A 24,553-nucleotide genomic window follows, 5' to 3' on the forward strand; every position below is an offset into this window, starting at 1 on the left:
TTATGAGAGGGAATAAAGTGCTTGTAAGTTTTATTTTGGGCAGTGAAAGAGCTAATATTTTGTTTGGGTAGTAGAGGGTTTTGTGATTTATTTTTTTTAGGTGGGGCAGTGGGAGTTATTTATGATAAAGAGTTTTTTAAGGTTGTGTTGGGGGTTGGGTTAGGATTGTAGGGTTTAGTCAGAAAAGTGATGATAAGTTTTTTGCTTTATGGTTGTTTTTTGGTATTTGTTATATTTCATTTTAGTTATAGGTTGGTTTTTTTTTATTTTAATTGTTTAGTAGAGGCTGTCTGACCTGCAGAAAGTCACCTTGGCTGTGTCCACAGCAGAGCCCAGCCCAAGGAGTGATTTTTACTCCTTGTGTCCCTTCCAGCCCAGTGCTGGATTCAGAGCTGGTGTGCTGCACAAAACAGCTCCTGGCATTTCTGCCAGACACAGCTGCTCCCCAAAACACTGCTACAGAGGAGCTGGATTATTTATCCTGTGTTTGAGTCTCTGTGCAAATGCAGCCCAGCAGCTACAAGGCTTTGAAAAGCCAGATAAAGGCAGGAGGATGTGTGTGGAAGGATTATTGTAGGTCCTGGTAACTCCTCTTTTCACATTTTTGTTTGGTTTTGGATTACCATGCAGCAGCAAATGACACATTCTCTGCTTCGTCTCTGCCAGACTCCTGCCCAGAGTCAGATTTTCTTCACCTTCAAGGAACACACAGAAAACCAGGAAAAGAAAGCAAACACATCTAATAAATGTCTCACAAAGGTATAATTTGTAAAATGCTTATATCTAATTTACAGAATCACTGAAGGACAGGGAAACAATGATTCAAAGAGGTGTGGCCATCACATAATCCTTTTTTTTTTTTCACAAATAAGGAGAAAAACCACGTAGGGGAATGAAATCTCCACTGGGCAGCCCTGGGCACTACAATTTCTGGTTAAACCCTGCTTTCATGGCAGAATTCAGATCAACAGGCCTGATCCTTTTGAGCTCAGCAATAAAATTAAAAGGGTTCTGAATCATTATAGAGTGGCTGAGGGCAAAAGCTATGGGGAGCCTTGAGATCAAACATATATATAATAATAAAAGAAATATAAAAACATAGGTGCCTGTGCTGTGGGGATGAAGCCATATTGGGAATTTTAAAAAAATTATTCCTCCTGGACAGGTTAATGCTTCTGCAGCATTCTGGCATTTCTGGTGATGTGCTCAGGACAGGTGAGATGAGAAATGATTTTGGGGCATGTGCCAACTCCCCAAGTGCCACTTTTCTTGCAGGAAATCAGAGACCATGAAGTGTACAAAAATCTGTAACCTCAGCCAATGCAAAATTGCCACGATGAGCTCACTCAATAAATTAATGAGGAGCCTGCAATCAGTGTTTAAGTTCTTCAAAGGGTGAGATAAACCAAAATCCCTGCCCACTCTTACTACAGCACTTCTGCCCATATTTTCCTTGCCTGCAGCCAGTCAGCAGGCAGGAGGGAGGGGCAGAGCTGATTTTAAGGGTTGTGCCACACAGAGACCACAGCTCTGCTTGCCTGTGGTGCTGGGAGATGGACAAGTACCTGGAGCTGCCCACTGGTGGGAGGATGCCCATCCTGGGACTGGGGACCTGGCAGGTACCTGCTGCAGCTGGGGGCTTCTGCTCAGGCAGATTTTCAGCAGAAAATCACTGTAGATTTTTTTTTTTTTTTTCCAGCAGAAATATCTCAGGTAATGCAGGTATTTATTTGTATTATTTATATCCCTGGCCTTCAGGAAACCTTTGGAGTGACTGGAGGTAGAAAAGTAGGTACAAGATTTTTTCTTGGCTATGGAAAAAAAAAATTACTAAAATTACTAAAATTGCTAAAATAATGCAGTAAAATCTTCTACCTAGCTTGTTTTTCTTTGGTTTTGGTGTTTTTTTGTTTGTTGTTGGTTTTTTTTTCCTTTTGGCACTGATATTAATATCCCAGCATGTCATGTAGGTGTCATCTTTGATGAGATATAGGAACTTAAGGGGCAATAAGTAGATTTGGAAATGGGAATTTGCAATAATTCCTTAGAGACTGAAGATAACTTATTTTTATTGGCAGCAGATGAGTATGGAGCACTTTACAGGGAAATAGTTTGGGTGGTTCTTTACCTTCAAATGTTAGCTAATGGACTTCTGGTAAGAGAGAGTAGATTTAAGAATACACAAAATTATAAATGTAAAAGGAATCTGGAAATGAGCTGAAAATTTTAAGAAACTTATCTGAAGAAAGGTAAAAATATTTAAAAAGTAGATTTTCCCCTGGATCTCAGATTGGAAACAAAATATATCAAATCACAACTTCCCAGCTCTACCAAACACTTTTCCAGTCACCATAAAAATACATTAAATTCTTGCCTTATTTTTGGCTCAGTTGATGCTAATCAGCATTTAACTTTATGTCCACCAATGGGAGTGAGTTTTTTTAACCCTTTCAGTCTTTATTTTTCTGATGACAAAGGACACTGAGAAGCCTAAAGTGGTTAAAATAGGCTTTGAAAAGGGCACAGTGCTGTGATGGGGGAGCTCCCTGAAGGAACTTGTTTAGCTGCTAAGACAAACTGCTTAGGACTAAGTAGAAGGAGAATTTTGGGCACAATAATAGCTCCTAGTGATTATTTCATTAAAGGTATTTGATTTCAAGGTTCCCACAGCAGTTTTGGTGGAGTAACAGGGCCTCCCCTTCACCCAGCAGCTCTGACTCAAAGCCTTGTAAAATGAAACAATTGATTATTTTCACTGAAAAACATCTCACATGGCAGAGTTTTGTGTAATCTCTTGTTGCCTTTGCTCTCCACTGACTCCTCCTGCCTGCCTGGCAGAGGTGGGGGGCTCCAAAATGCCAGCATTTGGCCACTGCTTCCCTGTGCTGCCCCAGGAGGCTCAGGTGTGGGAAGGGATGGGATGGGGAAGGGGATTGCAGAAAAAAAAACCTCTAAAACTTAAAAAAAAAAAAAAAAATTGCTGCATTTTCTATGTTTTTGTTGTTGTTAATTTAGGTGAACCAGGTAAGCACCCTTTGACTGGAGAAACTTGGAGAGGTGATATAACAAAACAAAACAAAACAAAACAAACAAACAAACAAAAAAAACCAAAACAAACCCAAAAACAAACAAAAGAAAAGGAGGGGCTCACGGTTTTGAATCACGTTTCTGTTTGGAGTGCCATTTTCTGGACTCAGTCATCAAACAGCTCTTTAGTGTCACCAAGCCAACAATCTGAAGTGCTTTATTTTGCTGTTGAGTACCAAGTGTGAATTTTACCCAGGAGGTGGCACTGTCTCTAGTGTTTTGAGTCCCCTCCCTGCCCTGTGTCAACAAGAGCTGGATTGTTTTCGTGCAGGACCAGAGCTGGATTGTTTTCCTGCAGGACCAGAGCTGGATTGTTTTCATGCAGTTGTCTCATGTCACCAGTATGTCACACTAAACTTGCTCTTAATTTCTGGGGAAGTTAGAACTTATTTCAAGATAGCTTCATCTCCCAAAGTGAACTCCCAACCCTTAGGAAAGGGCAGATCAGCTCAGGTGATCATCAGTGCCACCTTCTGCCATTTGATTTCACAAAGCCTGGAACTGGTTATTCCAAACCAAAAAAAACCTGCCAGGTTTGCAGGACAGCAAACTCCTCAACCTGCTGTTTGGCCAATCGGTGGCTTCTGCTGTGGTTTCAGTCTCTGCAGGGAGCAGCAAGGGAGGCAGTGAGGTTTGCCATCGATGCTGGGTACCGCCACCTGGACTGCGCCCACCTGTACCAGAACCAGAGCGACATCGGGGACGCCCTGCGGCAAAAAATCCAGGAGGGCGTCGTCAGGAGAGAGGAGCTCTTTGTTGTCAGCAAGGTGTGCCTTGGATAATGTCTCTCACGTGGGAGATCTAGGGAGGAAAGGCAAAGTGCCAGCATGGAAAGTGCCATGGGATGAAGCTGGGAATTACCTCCTGTCAGAGCAAAGCGGTTTGTGGATGGGGGAGGAGGAACAGGTCAGCCCTTGAGGAACAAAAGGCTTGGTTGGAGAGGGGCCTTTTTGTAGTGCATGTCCATTGTCAGCCATGGAGACAGGAACTGGGGCTGTGCTCTCGCTGGGATAGGAAGCAGGGCTATTGTCTTTGTGGTCACTCCTGCTGCGCCACCGGCCTCAGCCTGGCAGCTCCTCTGTGTCATGCTTTGTTTTGTTTGTTCCCCAACAACAATGGTAGGAAAAATACAGTAACTTCTATCTGCTGGAAGCTGGCGAGTTGATTTTCACCAGGTTCACTTATTTTCTTTGTTTCAATAGTTGCTGTAATTGATGGGATTTCAGTTTCCCATTCTCATTCTACTTATTTAACAGCACCACAAACCAGTTAAGGCACCTCAAGTGGCACTGCCTCAAGATGGGAAGATGTGCCACATCCTGAGCTGCCCCTGTGTCTGTGCTGTGTGTTTCCCTGCCAGGGATGCTCTGCCTGGGTGAGGGCAGCAGAGCAGCTCCCAGGCTTTGTGCTCCCCCACAGCTGTGGTCCACCTTCCACGAGAGGTCCCTGGTGAAGGAGGCCTGCCAGAAAACACTTGCTGCCCTCCAGCTGGATTACCTGGATCTCTACCTGATGCACTGTCCCATGGGATTCAAGGTATTGCAGTGCTGGGATCCACCTGTCAGGGCTCTGCCCCTTGTGCCTTTGGGAGCAGACATGTCTTTAATCCTCTCACACGAGGAGTGCTGGCAAACCTCCTTAGGACACGATGATAAACCTCTGCAGGGAGAGTCCAGGAGGAAAGGTGAGCTCATGGCTGCCTAAACTAGGTCTGGTAGTACAAAAACCACCTTATTTTTCCCTGCAGAGCATTTTCAAGTCATGGATCAAGTGACCATGCAGATCACATTCCTCTTAGAGTGTGGGGTTTGGCTGCCATTTCCTTATCAAGAACCAAACACGTGAACTACTTAGTTCTGTGTTTTCTCCTCTATCTCTAAACCCAGGTTAAATAAATCTGATTTCCCCATCCTGTCACCTCCCAGCTGAGGCACACAGAAGTGCCTGCTCTTACTCAAGAGACAGATTTTCTTGAAGATTTCTCTACTTGTTTCAGCCCTGTCTCACCCCACCACAAACATAAATCAGGATATCCAGCCCCACTTGCTTGCCCAAATTTCTAAGTGGTTCCTTTAAGTACTTCTAAATCAGCTGACCTTAATGTTGCTTTTCTCTTTGTGTTGATAGGCAGGAGAGGAGTTATTTCCTGCAGATGGAAATGGCAGGATCATTCCCAGCGATACAGATTTTCTGGATACGTGGGAGGTACATTCATTTACAGGCCAAAAATATCTCACTAGACTGAAATAACAGCCTGAAAACTCTGAGCTTTCCACTGTGGGAATTGTTCTGAGAGAATTTCTAACACAAAGTATTCAAGACTGTTGATTTCTCTGTGTCCTTGGGCTCCTTTTTGTGTCACTGTGCCAAAATTTAGGTATTTTTGTATCCACTGCTTACTAAACTGGCTGGGTTGGCATGACAAGAGGAAATCTTTGGCTGTGTGTGTACCCTGCAGTGCCTTGAGCTAACAAGTGCTGTCACTCTCATTCCTACCCCACTCTCTGGGCAATTTTTGGTGTCTTTAGTTGTATCCATGCTCATCTCTAGTTGCACCTGAGCTGTCCAGACCCCAGGAAAGCCAATGTACCAGAGCACCCAAATTTCTCTCTCTGGAAGGTAGTGGAACTTGGCCAAAGTCCTTTGCTAGCTCTGTGTGCAGCACAGGCTGCCTGGGAGGCCAGGCTCAGGCATGAATTCAAATTTCTGCTTGGCTCTCAGTTTGGGCTTCCTTCCCCTTCCACTCCCACCATGTGCTCAGCACAGCCAGGCCAAAAGCAGGTAAGAAACTCACTGGAGTCAGAAGAATTCACTGATGCTTTTTGCCTTCTGCCAGATGAAGAATAAGGCACAATTTTGTTGTTAATTTGAAAGAAAAAAGTTGCTTCTTATGACAGCAACTTCAAATGAAAATTATTTCTGCTTTGGATCAAGGCTTTCTTCTGCTCTAAAGGCTGGTAGTAGATTATTTTCCCCTGTTTCTTTTCTGCTGGATGTGACAATCAAATTAGGGCTGTCTGGCTGTTTTATTGCTCATTAGTGTGAAAGAAAATAGGTGATGGAGGGGGAACACAGTGCTGCTTATCCTATAACCCAACTGCTAAATGGCACATCTCTCTTGGGAAATTAATCAGTGTGGATCACCAGTATCCATCCTGTTCCAGCTGTCTCATTACAGCTCCTTGTTGAACTGCTCAGTTCCAAAGAAAGTGCTTTTTACTATGGGATGATTATTTGGTTAGCTGAAGAATTACCCTAAAAGAATCTCTTTCATTTATGTGGAGGTCTGCTTGGAGATAGTATTTCAAAATAGGCATATTTTACTGAAATAATAATAATAATAGATTAGGAATTTAGTTTAGTGTGAATATTGCTGTTATTTGTCTGTGTGGTGACACACGATGTGATATCCTGACTCTGACCAGAGCCCCACTGTTCATGCACAACAAGATTTTTTGTGTGGGCATTTTTTCCATATGAAAGTGAAAGAACTGAATAGGAAGTGTGATTCTGTGGTGTTTCTAGGCTATGGAAGAGCTCGTGGACATGGGAATGGTGAAGGCTATTGGAGTCTCCAACTTCAACAGCAAACAGATCCATCGGCTCCTGAGCAAACCAGGCTTAAGACACAAACCTGCAAATAATCAGGTAACTTGTCCTCCAGCTCCTCACTGACATCACACCTGTTTGGGGTATTGGACTGGTTGGAATATCTCTTAAAATCCCCTTAAAAACCCCACACCTGCAGAAAGAATCACCTTTTCAAAGCTGATGTGGCACTTGGGAGGTCACCACAGCAATGCTAAACCTTGAAGCACCTTCTGCTTCTAAGAAGTGAAAGCTATTATTTTATTTTAATTTTTAGATTGAGAGCCACCCCTACCTTCCTCAGGAAGAGCTGATTAAGTTTTGCCAATCAAAAGGGATCCCTGTCACTGCATATTGTCCCCTTGGAGCACCCAACTGGCCAGGGTAAGAATGTTTTATGAGATTTCTTAGATGTAGATTGGAGTCAGTGCAGTAAACCACTCTTAGGATGCGGATGAAATCTCAAAATAAAACTGTAATTTGAAAAAGATTTATTAATTCATTAAAAAAATCACACCCAATACCTCACACTTATTGTGATATTCAGTCCACTACAGTTTATATTTTGAAGAAAAAGGATCAATTGGTTGATGAAAGCAGAGAATTCTTAACTGAGCTTTGGTGAGCTTATTAAACATGTAGGAGAATTTCTGAACTAAAAAAAAAAAAAAAAAAAAAAACAACCCACCCACAACAAACCAAACAAAAAACAAAAGCAGCAGATGCTTATGAAAATAGCAACTTTGCATTCCTGCTGGGACAAAGGGATCCAGTTTTTAAATGGGTAAGTTTTAATGGATAAGCAGAAAATTTGCTTTTATTTCCATCGTTGTGGCTTTCTCTGACCCAGAACAAAGCATTTGCCAGAGCAGCTGTGCTTGTAAAAGACAAGATGAAATTCTTGGGATCTGGATCAAAGAAATTCCCAGCCTGATTTCAGGCTGGACATAAGTATGTTATAGTGACTGTTTTTACTAGAGGCCTCTTCTCACGTGCTCATGCAAAAGAATTCTTCCATTCATGGAAAGAATGAAGGCAGGAACTGAAGTAACAAAATGTTAAAGTATTTCAATAATTCAAATTAATAATTCTTGAGGGAGAAAACAATGGGTCATTCAACTACTGAAGCCTGTTTTTTTTTTCTATTTTCACAGGGCCAAGCCTGACCATATTTCTCTTTTTGATGATCCTCAAATTAAAGAAATTGCACTCAAGCACAAGAAAACCCCAGCTCAGGTTAATAGTGGTCAGAGTTATTTTCCTTTATCTTATAAAGGAACTATTTACAGAGGTATTACAGAATAATAATATGGAGTTCCAGCTGTGTCTTATATGAAGTTTAATGCTTTAGCAAAATATTTCCTGTAGCTTAGTTTTAGTGGTGGACAGAAGGTTACCAGTGGCTTTGGGCTTCAACTGGCACACTGGCTGCCTCTGCACACAGCATCCCTGCCAATCCTGAACTCTTGCTCAATGCCCTCCCTTGTTGTCATCTCTGCTTCAGAGAAGGAGAAGGATTTAATGAGCTCATGTGATAATGAGGAAGGGTTTCTCCTCTGTGAACCCTCTCTGATTTACCACTAGAGCTGCTCTGTGTACCCATGCAGGCACCTTGGGTTTTCAGCTTGCTGAAGAGAGCAGCACACTGCTCATCTGTAAATTCCCTTTGTGCCCCTGCAGGTGCTTATCCGGCTCCAAATTCAAAGAAATGTGAGTGTAATTCCCAAATCTGTCACTCCACAGCGGATTGAAGAAAATTTCAAGGTAAGGCAGTACCTTACAGAGTCATTAATGGTGTTAAACTACACAGGGGAAAAAACCCACTCTGCCTATGGTACAAACCACCCCCTCAAACTTGAACCCAGCAACATCTTGGTCAGATACCACACAGCTTATTACTTCTTTATGAATGCAAAAAGTCACTTTGGAAGTAAGGAGCTATGTCTTCATTAGAACACATCAGGTAAGAGCCAAACCCCTGTGGCACAATCATGATGCAGGCAGACCCCACCAGCACTGTCACACATTTATTGATTGCTGCACACCTCCTAGTGCTTCAGCCTGCTTGTGGTATCCTTTCTGCAAATAAACAGCAAATAAACTGCTGCAAGCTGAAGTAACCCAGCTGTCTGGGGCCTTCTTGCAGGTGTTTGACTTTGAACTGACTCAGGAGGAGATGGAGACTCTCCTCGGTTTCAAGAAGCGCTATCGCATCTGTGCGCTGAGCGAGTGAGTACCTCCTCCTCCCCCTGGAGATCCTCTTAGCAGACACTCTTGGATAGCTCCACTTTGAATGAAAAGGGACAATATCTGCTGGAATCTCACCCTTGGGTTTATTAGAGGCTGCCCATCCTGTACAGGTTGGGAATGCTGGCACAAGGTTCTTAAGATATCCTGTACTGGATGCACACAAACTGCTGCCTGAAAATCAAAATCAGCTGGAAATTTCAAGACAAATAAACAGCTATTCCCCCCCTGTTTTCTTTGTCTCCTTTACATAAGGGACAGTCAGTAAATAAACTCCATTTTAAGAATGAGAGTTGTAAGGTTTTTGGTTTTTTTTGAAGGGAAGAGCTGTGCCTATGTAGTCCAGCCAACGTTATTGTAACAGAATGGTTACAGCCTCACCAGGATCTGCATTCTGTTCAGTTTTCCCAGGTTACCCACTTGTCTAACAACATCCTCAGGGGCTTGGGAGCTTTGGCAATTTCAACTGAGCAAAAGATACATTATCTTTCCAGGAGGAGGTCACTGATATATAGGAAGGTTACAAAGAATTCACTTCCCCTGCCCTGGGTACCCTAAGCAGACAAACATCTTTTTATGCATTTCAGTTTTGGTTCTTTTACCAGGGGAGAAAAGCTTTTCCTTTAAACTATAACCTTTAACTGTTTTAATCATGCTCTCTTTTTCTAGATGCAAAAATCACAAGGACTATCCTTTTTTTGAAGACTGATATAGGCATCAGCTTCAGATCCCCCAGGAATCCAGACCATTTACTGTTATTTCAAGCAATATCCAATGCTTTGTGTATTAATTCATGATAGAAGGGGAATATGTGTTAAAAAAATGCTAGAAGGTAACTCACAGGCATTCTGAAGATTCATCTTGAACATGGATACATTTGCTTTCCTTATTATCAACCACTTGTACCAGTCCTTTATCTGCTCTTCTAACACAATTTTCATTTGCAGCAAAGTATATATTCTCTATTAATTTTACTAATGATAATGAAGTTTAATAAACTCATATTTGGATTAAGAAAAAGCAGTCTTGGTCATAATTATAAAACCTGACAAAAGGGTAATGCATACACTACTTTTAATTATCAGTACAAGACAATCTATTTAACATCAGAACATCTTAATGAGAGGAGAGGCTGAGTTCAGTAATTTCAGTGTAACAGAATGAAAGCTCTTTAGAGGACACCACTGCATTATGATTCAGGAGATCTTAATGATGTCTCCTATTTATGAACTTCCAAAAACTAATAAACTACTAAGAGATTTATATGTTTGGTTTATACTATCTGCAAGAGTATACAAATACTGCCTTTATCAGTAGAATGTCTGCAGCTGAGACTGTGAATCTCTCCTAGAAAATCCAGAGTCTGATAAAGGAGACAGGAATTATTTTGTTTGGCAACTGTCATACCTAGCAAGCAGAAAAGCTGGTCAGCCTCACAGAAGCCAAAAGTAGATTTTTCACTCTCCTGTACTGTTCCTTAGGTACTGTTTGCTTGTTTTTTTGACTCATAGGATGTCTCTGCTTAAAAACAAAAAGTCAGTGCTGCTGCAGCACACAGCAGTTTTAATGAGGTGCTGTAAAGCAAGGTTTGCTCTTTAACACTTCACTCAAAACTCCTGTACTTGCTTTAGGCTCTTGCAGCCCAGGATAAGAACAAAGATAAGAACAAAAATAAGAACAAAGCAGAGAAAAGGAAAATTGTGTAATTAAGGTTCAGGACTACAATACACACTTTATGGATATCCTTTTCCAACTGATTGTCTTTGTAGTTGATAAAGGAAATAATAACATATCTTTGAGCTACTTCAGACTTTTCCAAGATGTTTGAATAACAGGTGCCCTAGAAACAACAGAACAAATTCCCATCAAATTACATTTCCTACAGCAACTCTTCTAAAGAAAGGGGTCTGAAAAATTTATCAGGAATTGACACTGAACAGTGATAATGCAGTGATGTGGAGAGGAAGGTGCCTGTAATGGGCATTCTCTTGCTTTCTCCTCCTGAGCATGCTACATGTAAAGGCCAGCTGCAGGACATCATCCTAAATGCAATTAGGAAGTGAACTCTGTGAGAGGTGCTCTGCTCCCAGGTCTGGCCTGTGGTCACTTGCCAATCTACAGCAGTAGCAGCAATACCTTAAGGCTGTAGCAAACAGCTGGTCTTGAAATCATCTCTACTTCATAGGAATTTTCTGACCACATTCCAATTTAATCACAGCTATCAGACTTGAAGCTATTTACAGGATGTTTATAGACTGTGGTGGGCAGGAAGTCAGACTAGATGATCACAGTAGCCATATAATAGTAAAAAATTCAAAACAAGTTGGAAGCCAGAGATTGTGTGTTTGTTTCAGAGACAATAGATCTGTTTCAGCTGCAGAGACTTTAGCAAAGGTAAAAGGAGAAGAATTTGGGTGGTGTCAGTTACTGGGAAGTAAATCCCCCCTGTTTTGCAGCAGAACCACAGCCCTATTTACAATGTGCCTTTCTAGAACAGAGTTGCTGCCTCCCAGCAAGCACAACCCTGAGCCTGCTGCCAGGAGCTGGATGGAAAGGTTTTCAGTATCCCAAATTAATTTTCGGTTTCCACCAGCTCTGCAGCACTTTTCTCACACCAAAGTCACAGATACATGGTTCCTAGTCAGCAGCAACATTATCTGTGCCAATGAGCCCAGTAAAATGAAAAGACCTTAGCTGAGCATTTTGTCTTTGTATCACAGTGTGTTGTCCCATGACTTCAGCTTTTTATTGTGGAGTTCATCCATTCTGGTACAGTCAAGCCTCATGAGACGTTCCAAAGGGGCTGAGCAAAAAAAGTAAAATGTTATGTCTGTGTTTTGAAGGGAAAACTGGATAACACAGGTAAAGAACAAGAGGTAAAAATCCAAAACTCTGCTGCTGATTGCTGCTCAAGTTTTCCATTTACTGGAATTCCAAACTCTCTCATGTTGAGGTCAACGTTGTTCAAAAGCAAACTGAATGAGAAGTCAAAGACAGTCAAGTACAAACCCATTTCATGAAGTTTTTGCAAGCAATCCTCCACAAGAAGTACTGGTCCTTGCCTTGCTCTGAATCTTAAAAAACAGATTAGGATAATCAGTGGCCTTGGAATAAGTTATACAGATGGTAGTAAGAAATAAGAATAAGACTTTCCTTGACCTGACACCAGCACAAGGAGCTGCTCCAGATGTTTATCAAATATGGAGCAGCTCACAAAAGTGTGACTGGAAATACACCAGTTGTTATTCCCTCCAGTAAAAACCAGTAGAATCAAATGAACCTATCAGCAAATCAGCCCCAAACAAACAAGAGGTGGCAATTCTTCACTAGCTGTGAGTGTGAAGCATCATTCCCTTGGAACATAAGAGATTCAGAAGGTAACTGAATAACAAATAGTTAATTGATGGATGTTAAACATAACATATTTTGAGAATATTTGAATAACACTCTGCTGCAGTGCTCAACTTACTCATCTTCAGCAACTTATTTTGACCCCAGCTGGAGACAAGATCCTGCAATATGTAGATACTTGGTTTGATTTAGTTCAGCTGCTCTTATGAGCAAATACCAGCTGGCTTGTAATCAGGCCTGTTTCAGTTTAGAACAGCTTGATTGTGCAATCAGCTTTTTTTTTTCTTAAGCATTTGGAAAAAATATGGAGTTTTGCAGATGTTTGCACCAGTGGTCCTGTACCACGCACTTAAGTTAAAATGCAAGACTTGTGGGGTTTATTTAATAGTTTTAAGAGCTGCCTCACAGGTAAAATAAACATGGTCCTGCCAGAATAAGACAGTGCTGTGTATTTTAAAGAGACCAAGGACAAGGCAGAGGGAGGGATGACAAATAGTTACTGACAGTTTGTAGAGTAATAAGTGACTGAAATGAAAATAATTTGTCTCAAGTTAACTCTGTGCCCCAGTTAAGCAAAATACTCCAGATTTCTAGTTCTCTTCAACACAGTGAGTGCACATGAAAATCCAAAGGCAGGATTTTCTTTTCCCATTTTGAGTACTGTAGTTTCCTGTGCCCCAGTTTTCACAACTCTGAAACAAGTGCACTCCACAGCACTTGTGCAGTCTTGTGAGCTCAGCAAGAGGAGAGGTCCTGCCTCCTTTTTCCCTGAGGGAAGCAAGCACCAATTAAAGAGCATCATATGAAAAGTGATTTCAGCCAGGCAGCCCTGTGTATTTGTGCTCCATTATCAAAAAATAAATCTATTTTCTCTCAAAGGAACATCAGTTGCAACCTGAAACAAACATGCTATGCATGTCAGACTCTGTGCTGTCCTACCTTTAACCAGCAAGATGCCAGTTCCAAATACTTCTTGTCTCCTCTACTACACAAAAAAACTTGCAGAAACACCATCTTGCCTTCTCTAATGAGAAAATTGCTGATTTTCTCACCTGTTTTCCCTGATAGACCAGTTCACCATCATTCTTTGCTACCATGTAAAAGGATCTGTCCTGTGAGAGCCATTTTCCTTTTAAACATGAAATAAAGGCCTGCTAATCTGGTATCACTTGGAGCAGTGAATGCAGCTGGAAGTGAAAGCAATTCTGTGCAAGCACTGATTTTACCAGTTCCAAGGACGTATTTTTTTCTGTTAGCTGCTCTTAATCCTTGCTGTAGGCTGGAAATCCTCTTCCCAGGGTGTGCTACAGTATCACACTAGCTCAGCTCCTGCAAAGAGTCCCCAGAAAGTCTAGGAAGAGGCCAACAAGGTGGAGCTGAACTACAAGTTCTTAAATTAAGAACACAAAACAAAACACAACCAACTTTTCATTGGAAGAGCTACAAGACTGTATTTGTCCTTAACAATGTCTTTGATCAGAAACCCAGAGATCTGTCAAATCACAACACAAAAACAAATGCTGTGAAGGGTTTCAGCAGGAAGAGCTCAGTTAGCAGGAATGCTGAGCTCCGGATATTCAGCTCTTTGATCTTTCCACTTCACCTTGTAGGAGATGAAAGGAAATCTCTGCTCTTGTAGGCAGCATATGGCACAAGCATGGGGGTACAACAGGCTGTATTTTACTGTAATAATTCTTGGACTAAAGGAAGGCTCACCATTAAGGGTGACAAGGTTTCCTGTCCCTCCCTTCCCAGGCTCTGTTCCAGCCTGTGCATCGTGACCCCTGCACTCAGGTGCTCCTGTTCACCCTCAATTCTCACCCTGATACTCCACCAGGATCCAAGCCCTCTGCCGGCTGAGTGCTGCACCGTGTCCCAGAACGACCCTTGCCAAATTCCTTCCCCCCTAAGTCATGCAGGGAAATACAGAGAGCCTGTTACAATGGCACTCCACCTCCCTCCTGCCCTGCAGCACTCTGCCTTCCAAGCTGTCTCCAGTAAAATTCCTACTTCCAGAATGGAAAATTTCAGGCACAAACTTTCATAAAGTTACAGTGAAATGAAAACAGAGGAAGCTAACAGAACCTGATGTACTATTTTGGAAACCCTGACCCCTCAATGCAAAGTCTTGCCAGAACACACTTGTCACAAAAATGCTATTTGCAAGCAAGTCAACATTGCCCCAAACAGTTTTCTGTCACAGCTGAGACTATGCAAAGAACATCACCCCCTCTGGCTTTTTTAGATGCCTTAGGGCCTTTGTTTATCACATTAAAGATTACCAAAAACACTTGTAGAGCTGAAGCTTTCTGTAAGTGCTTATAAGCCTAGAATTTAAAGTGATTTATAATCACTTTATAGTAGAATAATCAACATTAGAGGAGCATATTGCTTCAAGTCAGACACTGATTCTCTCCTCCTCGTATTTTAAGTTAACTCATTCTTGTCTGTTCAGCTTACTGTAAATTGTGACCAAAAACTAATTCTGGTCTCAGCATTACTGGAAAGAGTTTTAAAAATAGTTTTAAAATATTCTAATAAATACTAACCACTACACAGAGAAAGCAGATTTTTTTTTTTGTAATTTTCCATTAGTATGACTCCTTATGATCAGAACCAGGAAAGAAACCACCTATTTCACAATTTCTTTGATATCAACTTGCCTTCATGTAACATTTCAACCTGGCCAAGTTGACTTCAAGGTTTGCTATGCAATTACAGAATCACAATCCTACATTCACCATTTAAATTGGCTTTGCCCTGGTGTCCTCCCTTTTCCATCAGTTCAAAGAGAATCCCCTTTGTGCCAGGCCTACACAACCTCCTCAGAGGGACCACTCACATCCCAGATCTACTCAGACATCTAGAAAACTCACAGGAATATACATGCAAGAAAGCCACCCAACATTGTTCACAAAATGTATTTGAGCACTGGTAAAAGCAGTGGCTAGTCTTGAACAGCTCTCAGGTGGCAACAGCTTTAAAACCACTAGATGCAAATACTGTGAAAATCACAAACACTTCACAAGCCAGAAGTTCAGTATCAGCCTAATTTTTTTTGTGCTCCCTGAACAAAGAATTAAGCTACTGATCTGCTAGCTCAATGACACTGAATCTTATTGGAAACCTGTTTTTACTATACTTGCCAACAGTATCTTTTACAAGGACCAAATTCCTTCCTGCATCATGTGCTCCCCTCCTGGAGAGGGGAAGTTTCCTACTGCTTATCAGAGCAATCCCATAGGATGCTGTGTGGGCTTCAAGTCTTCAGTGGAATAAGTTTTTTATTAGCAAAAGTAAGCTATCACCTCAGTAAAATAAAAACTGAGCTAAACATGATTGCATTGGTTGTCAGAACCAAACCAGTTCTATTTAAAGAGAGACACAAACAGAGTCATCAGCCCCAAGTTCAACCATGAGAACAGCAGGCAGCTCCCAGGCACATGTAAGAAGTCAACATCATGATTTTCTGGGGGATGGTAATTTCCCTTGCTTTTGTGTCCTCTCTAGAGACAGCTGACAATATACAGCTGCTCCAGCACTACTACCATTAGAGCATTGCTGAAATAACCATCTCATTACACACAGTAATGAAACTGTATTTTATTATAAGCAAAACAGCTTTTATATCACAAAGAAACCAGGATCTATACACTTTTCAAAGAGCTACCCACGTAGAAATCACTTAGAAATCAACTTACACTTCCAATTAGAGGAGAAAAAGGCATGGAGTGTTACAAAGAAACAGAACCAACCCCAAAAGTAATCAGAAAAAAAGCAGACTTCACTATGCAACATCTGCCAATATCCTGGTCCTTCCAGATAGGAATAATCACTAGCTCCAAATCACAGTAATCCAAAATAAAAGTGACTGCTTGTTCAAACTTGCTCAATGCTTTCTGCTTACCGATTCCAGACTTGCTGTTTGGCAAAGAAAATCTACTAGTCCACACAGTGTGCTCTTCAGAACCATTTCAGCATTTCCTTCTTCCAAAAAAAGAAAACAGCACAAAGTCATGGAGTACATATAGTGCATCTTTTTGGGCGAAAAAGAAGGAAAAAAAATGGGGGTGTGGAGAGGTGTCTGATGCAGTGAAAAAGCTACACAGAACTCATAGGCAACAGCAGAAGCATGGCTGGGAAGCCTGGAGAAAGGCAGGAAACCATCTTCAGTATTCTGCATTGAAAGGGTAGCCCTTGTGACTTTTGCACCTGAAGGAAATCAAAAAGCAAAGATTATCTCACCTCCCAAAGACATTTTATACAGCTGTAACCACTTCAAAGAACCACCAAGGGAAGAAATTAACTGTATAAAGGAAAATTCTGTTTCTCTTTTCCTTGGTGACATGCTGCATTTCCAAACAAAAAGATTCTGAGTGCCTTCTGTTGTTTGGGTGATGGGACCTAGAGATGCTTTGTAGACAACTAAGTCAAGGTATGGCTGTTTTATAAAAGGAAGAGCTTTTTTTGCAGCCTTCCAAAAAAAACTTAATATCTGGACCTATGCTTCCAAGTCACAAATCCTCACATTATATTTTGAATGTTCATCAACAATTCCTGAAGAACTCACAGATTTTGTAATGTACATAAGAGTGATGAGAAAGACAAAACACCACAAGCAAAGCTAATCAAGATTTAAAGTCTCCATGATGCTCATTCCTCCAATATGAGCAAAAAAACTATGAATAAGAAGTCTCTTGCTGCAATTCCAGCTACAAAGAGTTGCATGGCAACTCAAAAAGTTGGCTCAATGCTCATCAAGTTTTGGTTCATAAAACAAACATTTAAAAAACCTTACTCTGGGAAGTTATTTTGAAGATGACCCCTTTGAAAATTGAGTTTGCATATCCTTAATTTCAGTCAAGACTACCATCTGTAACTTCATTCACTGAACTATGTGATAACTTAATAGCTTCAAGAAAACAAGTGCCACTTACATCATCATTTCACAGGCTCTCCAGTTTCTATTAAAGCTGAGAATAGTTGCCATCTCCTCTTTAGTCAATTCAAAGTCAAACACCTAACAGGAGAAAAAGATGGAAATCACCTCTTTGAACAAATCAGTGCTTGTAAGCAAAAAAAAAAAAAAAAAATTAAAAAAAAAAAAAAAAAAATTAAAGAACAAGTCCATAGTGTAGGGTGCTTGTTGGAAGTGACTGTTCCATGAAGGGAAAGGCAAAAAACATGACTCTGGAATTCTGAGCCTCCTCTAGCTGGAGTGGGAGAAGGAGCTGAGCAGGGAAAGGCAGGAATTATAGACTCTCAGGTTGCATTACACATGCCAGTTGTATGAAGAAGTTTGGGGAGCACTGTGTGGCAGAATGCCTCCATCTTCCATTTGTGAAGGATGCATCTTTCTGTGCTATGCCAAAGTAGGGGCTGCAAGTCCTCCATATACCACCTAAAGCCACTGAGTGCTTGGAAGCAAAATCCTAATACTGAATCCAGGCCAAGCCACTGAATCATAGAACAGAAACATGGTTTATGGACACCAGGATTATTTGCTTGTTCTACAGAAGCTTTTTTTTACTCAGGTCCCAAATAAGCTGTCAAATGACTCATTCACATGACACAGAATGAGGAACCAAAATGTGACTGCTCAGATAATCAGGATATAGTGTTTCCCAAAGCTTTGGTCACTCCTGCTCTCCCATTGTCATCTAAGTTCAGCCCTCAGGAGACTCATGGAGGAAAAAAAACAAACCAACCAACCAAAGAAACCAGTCTTCTTGTCAGAAGAGCACCCAGGAAGGGTGAGAAAGGGTCACTGCTTGCTGTGCAGGGGGAAGCCAAGCCATCCCTGGCCATGCCATACCCAGCTCACTCCTGTGACCCACCTGGAAGTTCTCCACAATGCGCTGTGGTGTGACGGATTTGGGAATCACAATCACGTTCCTCTGGATGTGGAAGCGGATGAGAACCTGCAAGAGGCACATCACTGCATCAGAGAGGAGATGGCTCTTGCTCCATGGCAAGCAGAGCCATGGTTTAGCAGTTCCTTACTGCAAATGGTAGAATTCAGAAGAATTAACACACGCTTTGGAGCTGCTTTCCAAATTACACCTGAATTCTAAACAGCACTTCCTGGAGAAGTAGAAGAGTGGTGGAATGCCACAAGGCTTCCTTTCTCCTCTCCTCTGCAATTTAGTGACACTCACTTCCTTTCCTTCTCACCCAGATTTTGAGTAGGCTACTCAAATGTTCCCCTCTTAGCAACAGCACTTGAGATGGGAAGACAAACACAGCAGCATCTGAAGATGGAGCAAGAAAATGTTTCTTGTGATGACCAGAGCACTCTTGCAAGCATGCATGGAAGGCCACACAGGGAACAAACCTGCATTGCTGCCTAACACCACAGGTGCCAGGGAATGAAGAGCCAGCCTGTCCTCAACATTGTCATTAGCTGCCCTTCATGTTTTGCTACAGGAAGAGGAATTCTGCCACCCACCCACCTGTGCTGAGGTTTTGTTGTGCTTGGCTGCAATCTCCTTGATCTTGGGGTCATCCAGAAGGGAAGGATCCTCAGGCTTAGCCCTACACAGAGGAAAGAAGATCAGTGGCAAGAAACCTCCAGAGGTCCAGCTAGTAAAGATCTGTGTCTGATGAAAAATTAATGCTGCACATGTAGTGTCAGTGCTTCCAGAATAATCCACACCAGCTCCCTGGCAAAGCAATCTTACCATGGTCTGTCAGGAGAGCCAAGGGGGCTGTATGCTGTCACAGAAATCCCTTTGGAGTGACAGTAATTGATCAGCTTCTCCTGGGTAAGGTATGGATGACACTCCACCTGCCAATATAAAAGTATAGAGACTGACAGTGACTTAATTGCTTTATTATATTCCAGGGATTAGTTTTTAATCAGAGGCTGATTTTTCTGCTAACTCAGTAGCCTCTAAGCAGTATTATACTGTCTTTATTTTCTTCACCCTCCACCCCCTTTCTACTATTCACAGTAGCTCTGCTTGCAGTGAAAGGTCCAAGGACTGTGATAAAAGTCATTAAAACTTAGCTGATCCAGATTATCTCCAATATATGGGTGACCAGCTACACAATTGCCTCAATGGGACAGTAAAATGCACACCCAGGAGAGCTGTAAAATCCCAGCAATAAGATTGCAGACCAGGGAAGTACAAAGTTCTCTTTTCACCCCCAATTAAACATGTCATAATACTTTTTCTCAGCTACCATATTAAATTCAAGGTCAGAATTGTTTCATTAACCTTAATTTGCTTTGTGTCAATACTCCCACTCAACACCTCTAGTTGGAAAGTGTTGAGAATGGTTGCCTGCTACACTGCCCATTACAGACCTTTCACAAACATGTGCACTCAGCATGAACTGCCATAAAAATAGCTGTATAATGGAATACAAACTCCTTCACAGTGGATCTGTGCTCTGGCAGGCAGATAGACAGATAAGGAGCATGGAACAGGAACTGTTCACGTGTCAGGAGGCACTGAACAAGCATGAATTTTTGATACTTGGCACAGAGGGACTTGCAGGATAGCTGCACACCAGGAAGCACTACTTTTCTTTCAGCAGGCAACAGTAAGAAGCATTTGGATTAGGTTGCCATTTGAGCCTCCTGCAGCTGCACTCTGAGGGCAGTCCCTGGAAACTTGTGTGGCTGGCAGGTGGAGCAAAAGAGTGCAAAACATGGAATCAGTTTACAGCCTGGAGCACTTTATTTGTGCTTCTAGCTGCCTGCTGTTATCAGAGGCCTGCATGCCTGTTTCCCCTCTGAGACATGCTGGAATATTAAACAGAACAGAGAGCTCCATTTTTAGGACATTGTACATATTTATTTTGCTTCAGCAGTTGCAGGAAGACAGCTATCTAAGAGTAACAGAGCATCTCAACTATTCAATAGATAGAATCTTGAAGGTGATGTCAAACTGGGGAACAACCAACCAACACACTCAAGGGCAGAACTGCCACATCAGAGGGACCCATTCAGGCAGAAACAACAGGCAAACAAAAACCTGAAGGAATTCAACAAAGCTGCACACAAGGCCACACACCTGGGAAGGAAAAGCCCCTGGCAATAGCACAGGCTGGAACCTGACTACCTGTTAAGCAGCTATGCTAATGCTAGAAAGGACTTGGGGGGTCAGCAGACTGAACTGGACATGAGCCAGCACAAATGCAGCCAGTAAACTGTGAGAAGTGATCATTCACATCTACTCCTCCTTGCTAGACCACCTTCATAATATTGTGTTCAGTTTTACTCTTCCCAGCTCCCCTCAGCAGCAGAAATACTGACAGACTGCCATCAATTCAGCAGAGAAACTCCAGGATGGGTAGGGGCTGGAAAACCTGCTGTGCTGGGAAAGGCTGAGGGAGCTGGGCTTGCTGTGCCTGGGGAAGGGAAGGTTTGAAGCCTCCTAGGAGCAGCTTTGCAGTAACTAAAAGGTGGCAAATCAAAGAGAAGCCAAGCTCTTTAGTGGTGCTTGGAGGAAGGCAACAGATGCAAGCTGAAAACAGGAGAGGTTGATACCAGATGTAGGAGAACTCCCTCTCTCTGCCATGCACAAGGGGGTCAGGGAGCAGTGACCTAGGTGTTCCCTAGGGAGGCTGTGCAGCCTCCATCCTCACAGGTTTTCAAGATGGATAAAGCCCTGGATAACCTGGTCTGATCCTTCTCTGAGGAGATCATCTCCCAACATCTCCAGCCACCTGAATTATCCTAAAACTTCATTCAAGTGCTGTCCATACAACTTCAACTCTACTGCCTGCCCTCCAACTCCATTTCCTCCTTACTCCCAACCCTCCTTAAGTCTTGAGCCCATTAAGCATGTTCCTGATCAATTCCCTCAGTCATCACCAACAGCAACTGGCTTCTCCACAGCAGTGGAGGTGAACAGGCCATCTAATTCTCTATATATATATATACACCAAGTTCTGCTCTACTTCAAGGAAGTCTTTAGAGCTTATCTGAGTTCCCCCTCCTTTCCTCCTACAAGAAGGGATTCTGGAGCTGCTCATTGCCACATTTCCAAGCAATAGCACAGAGTTCATAAAAAACCAGCACCTTGGCAGCCAGAAGCAGATGGAGGATGAGACTGAAGAACATGTAGTGTCTACTCCAGTCTCTCTTTCTATAACCTTATTTCAAAGTAGGATCTTGGTCATTTTGTTAAAAAATCCACAACAAATGACCACACAAAAAAGAACACCACCAAACATTTGCCTCTACCACTCTGCAGCTCACCTGATTAGTTGCAGGTTTATACTTCAGTCCTGGCTTGTTCAGGATTCTTTCAATCTGCTCATGGTTGAAGTTGGAGATTCCAATGGCTTTTACCAGCCCAGCATCCACCAGCTCTTCCATGGCCTGGCAGAGAGATGCACAAAGTCAGCACCTAATATACAAAGGCAGGGCCTGAAGAACACATGCTATTTAACATGCCTTGTTTCCTTCATGAGAAACCTAAAGTAAGTGTTTAGATTTTCAGAGTTCAAGTTTGAAGAAAAAAAACCAAACAACTGGCGTATATGTACTATGCCTCCTGTGCAAAAAAGACTCATTCTCTGAGATGATTCAAATTCACAGCAAGTTAGAAGTGGAAAATCATGAATTGAGACACAATTTGCAAATGTATCAGTGAGTCCTTCCAAGGAATTCTAAGTACACAAGATTGTCTTGTGTTTTCAGCAGTCTCTGATGCTCTCATTACCTTCATCAGTCTAAACTTTTTCCTGCTGTGGCTGAACTCACCTCCCAAGTCTGGAGAATATCTGTGTTGCTGGGGATAGCCATGCCTTTGTCATCTACAGGGAACAGCTCCTCTCCTGCCTGTCAGTGAGAGAAATTGTTTGAAACACATGTTACTGGGAGGATGGGTTAACACCAGCTGAAGACTATTATCCTATTAACTCTAATTACAGAGCAAACTAATCCTTACTGTTACACTAATTATGTACATATGTATTACATACTAATACTCACTAACTATAGTCTTCAGACTTTTATTTTTTTTTCACATGGTATTGTGGCTTTTTTTTTTTTTCGCCTACAGTCAACCCACTAAGGACAGATACTTCTGATGGAAACACTATATCCCCCTGCTCATCAAAATCCATATGGCAAAACTTGTCTCTACTTGTACTACAGAAAGTAGAACTACAGTCAGTTTACAAAAATACAGAGTTGTTACCTGCCCAGAATGAAGTGCTTGAGTGAAAGGCATAGTAAGGACCCACTTAGGACTTAGAATGTTTTCACCTCATACTGGGCCAGATTTCCTGACAGCTCTTTAATGGGGAGTCTCATGGTTTAAGCTGCTGGCATAGGGAAAGTTAGAACACCCTGAGTCCCAACTAGGACTATGTACCAGGTATGAATTGCATTCACAACCAGTTATTTTCTACTCATTCAGTATCTGCACTACAACACATTTTCCCTTTGATACTTCTGTCCATGTGAAACCAATTTAAAAAATACAGGTATTATAAAGAAGAATTCATCTTGGTAGCAAGAGGTAGAGAGAAAATTTTGATCAAGCACTCACTGAAAGCCTAAGCTTGAGCATATTCAAACTGTGACACCAGTGCCTTTGCATGCAGTCAGGAGAACAGTTAGGAAGTAAAAAGTTTAACCCTAGATCCTGTGGAATGCTAAAGCTCCTATAGCAAATGTCAGTTCAGGCTGGATTGTATGTAAGGACTCAGTGATTAAAGACAGAAATAAAAGACAAGCAATCTCTTATTTTATGGTTCTGTAACATGCAGAGGAAAGAACTTCTGTCAGACAGCAAAGTACAGCTATCTTCCCACAAAGAGGGAACCACACTGAGCATAACTTTGGACTTGCAGAAGGCAACACAAGCAATAATCAAAAGGAAAGAGATATAACTTCTGCTTTCAGCAGGGAAACCCATCCCCACAGTTCAAGGTCTGCCTCTTCCATGACCAGAAGGGCAGTAGATGCCAAGCAAGCAGGGATGTCAGAGGTAAAAATCAGCAGCCTGGCTCTCATGGCCACAGTACAGCTGAGCACCAGAGCACTGCTGTTACACAACATATACAGGATGATTTGTGAACTGAAGCAATCACTGGGTTATAAAGCCACATAGCTCTTCTTAATTGCCACTCACAGACAAAGCCAAGGGCACTGCTGTTACTGTACCTTGAAACCAAGGGGCCAGTGGATGAGGTACAGATCCAGGTAATCCAGTTTCAGGGCAGCAAGAGTCTTCTGGCAGGCTCCCTTCACCAGAGGCTTATCATGAAACGTGCACCACAGCTGGACACAAAAAGCCAAAGCACATTGTGACCTCCTGGGTTAAAGCTCTTGGAACTCTTCTGTACTGTCCAGCAGGGTGCCTGTCCCCTTGGGAAAGTGATGTGAAACCAGGTCATCCTACAGCTGTTCAAGGGGGGCTTGTTCTGTGAGCAGGACTGGCCTGTGACACTGGGCAATGTGTGCAGGGGCAGCACACACAACTGCACAGTGTCCTGGCAGACAGCAGGAGTACTCTTGTTCCACTTATTAAGACTTAAGTCAAAAGCATCACCCAAATTTGTGGTATAGACCCTGTATAATTCTCAATACAGGATGAGGTAAAGCAGGAACCTCAGGAATAGCATAAGTGACGTTCTGAATTTTTCCACGCCGCACAAGAGAGCAGGTAAGTAAAGAACTGGGGGAGTTACTTTAAAATAACAAGGTGGTCCCTGGTATATCCTATATCAGCAGACCCATACCTTGCTGACCACAAAGAGGTCCTCTCGTTTCACAGCGCCTTCCTTGATTTTCTGCTGGATCCCCTCCCCAACTTCGTTCTCGTTCTGGTACACATAGGCACAGTCGAAGTGCCGGTACCCGGCATCGATGGCAGCCATCACCGCAGCTGTCACCTTCCCCGGCTGGGACTGAAAAAGAGCGACGGCAAAAAACACCCTCATCAACACAGCACTGAAGACCTTTCTCACCGCGAGACAGAGCTCAGAAAGCCACCATGTGCACAGCAAAGCTCGGTTAAATAAAAGGAGACGGCAGCAGCGGCCTGGGCGGGTGTCGCAGCGCAGACAGCGCTGGCAGGGCCCGGCCGCGCTCCCTCCTCCCCCCGTCCCCAGCCCGGGGAGCGCGGCCCGGTACCTTCCACGTGCCCAGCCCCACGATGGGCATCTTGGCCCCGGTGTTGAGCTGCACGTAGGTCGCCATGGCCGCAAACACCAGCAGCGGCTGAACCCCCCCGCCTTTAATAGCGAGCGGGGCCGGGCCCGCCCCGCCCGGCGCAGCGCGGGGCTGTGGGGGCGGGCCGAGCCCGGCGCCGTG

At 42.7% G+C, this 24,553-nt stretch overlaps 2 protein-coding genes across 4 annotated transcripts; one reads left to right on the forward strand and one right to left on the reverse strand.

The window, feature by feature from the left end:
- The first annotated feature begins 1,468 nt into the window (after positions 1 to 1,468).
- LOC130263161 (aldo-keto reductase family 1 member B1-like) lies at positions 1,469 to 16,277 on the forward strand. 3 transcript variants are annotated; one of them, XM_056510643.1, is made up of 10 exons: positions 1,469 to 1,619; positions 3,687 to 3,854; positions 4,507 to 4,623; positions 5,215 to 5,292; positions 6,613 to 6,735; positions 6,953 to 7,059; positions 7,830 to 7,911; positions 8,356 to 8,439; positions 8,822 to 8,904; positions 9,592 to 16,277. In XM_056510643.1, exons 1-10 carry the CDS (start codon positions 1,554 to 1,556, stop codon positions 9,629 to 9,631), a joined length of 948 nt encoding a protein of 315 aa, XP_056366618.1. In that variant the 5' UTR covers positions 1,469 to 1,553; the 3' UTR covers positions 9,632 to 16,277. The 3 variants fall into 3 exon arrangements, with proteins under 3 accessions (XP_056366618.1, XP_056366610.1, XP_056366627.1); XM_056510652.1 differs by having other exon boundaries at positions 1,534 to 1,619; positions 4,448 to 4,623; XM_056510635.1 differs by lacking the exon at positions 9,592 to 16,277 and having other exon boundaries at positions 1,487 to 1,619; positions 8,356 to 8,904.
- Positions 15,862 to 24,553, reverse strand: LOC130263181 (aldo-keto reductase family 1 member B1-like). The gene is made up of 10 exons (XM_056510664.1): positions 24,374 to 24,553; positions 23,980 to 24,147; positions 23,402 to 23,518; positions 21,992 to 22,069; positions 21,485 to 21,607; positions 18,954 to 19,060; positions 18,726 to 18,807; positions 18,111 to 18,194; positions 17,211 to 17,293; positions 15,862 to 16,485 (listed from the first exon to the last, which is right to left on the reverse strand). Exons 1-10 carry the CDS (start codon positions 24,437 to 24,439, stop codon positions 16,443 to 16,445), a joined length of 951 nt encoding a protein of 316 aa, XP_056366639.1. The 5' UTR covers positions 24,440 to 24,553; the 3' UTR covers positions 15,862 to 16,442.

This window comes from Oenanthe melanoleuca, chromosome 1A (assembly GCF_029582105.1).
Source record: "Oenanthe melanoleuca isolate GR-GAL-2019-014 chromosome 1A, OMel1.0, whole genome shotgun sequence".
Classification (NCBI taxonomy): domain Eukaryota; kingdom Metazoa; phylum Chordata; class Aves; order Passeriformes; family Muscicapidae; genus Oenanthe; species Oenanthe melanoleuca.

Excerpts from the sequence above, each read along its gene's own strand:
- LOC130263161 (XM_056510635.1), top strand. The coding sequence starts at position 1,554 with ATGGACAAGTACCTGGAGCTGCCCACTGGTGGGAGGATGCCCATCCTG. Across the intron at positions 3,855-4,506 it reads AGCTCTTTGTTGTCAGCAAG|CTGTGGTCCACCTTCCACGA; the intron begins GTGTGCCTTGGA and ends GCTCCCCCACAG. Across the intron at positions 5,293-6,612 it reads ATTTTCTGGATACGTGGGAG|GCTATGGAAGAGCTCGTGGA; the intron begins GTACATTCATTT and ends TGGTGTTTCTAG.
- LOC130263181 (XM_056510664.1), bottom strand. The coding sequence starts at position 24,439 with ATGGCGACCTACGTGCAGCTCAACACCGGGGCCAAGATGCCCATCGTG. Across the intron at positions 21,608-21,991 it reads ATATTCTCCAGACTTGGGAG|GCCATGGAAGAGCTGGTGGA; the intron begins GTGAGTTCAGCC and ends TCTCTCTGCCAG. Across the intron at positions 19,061-21,484 it reads ATAAACCTGCAACTAATCAG|GTGGAGTGTCATCCATACCT; the intron begins GTGAGCTGCAGA and ends TTATATTGGCAG.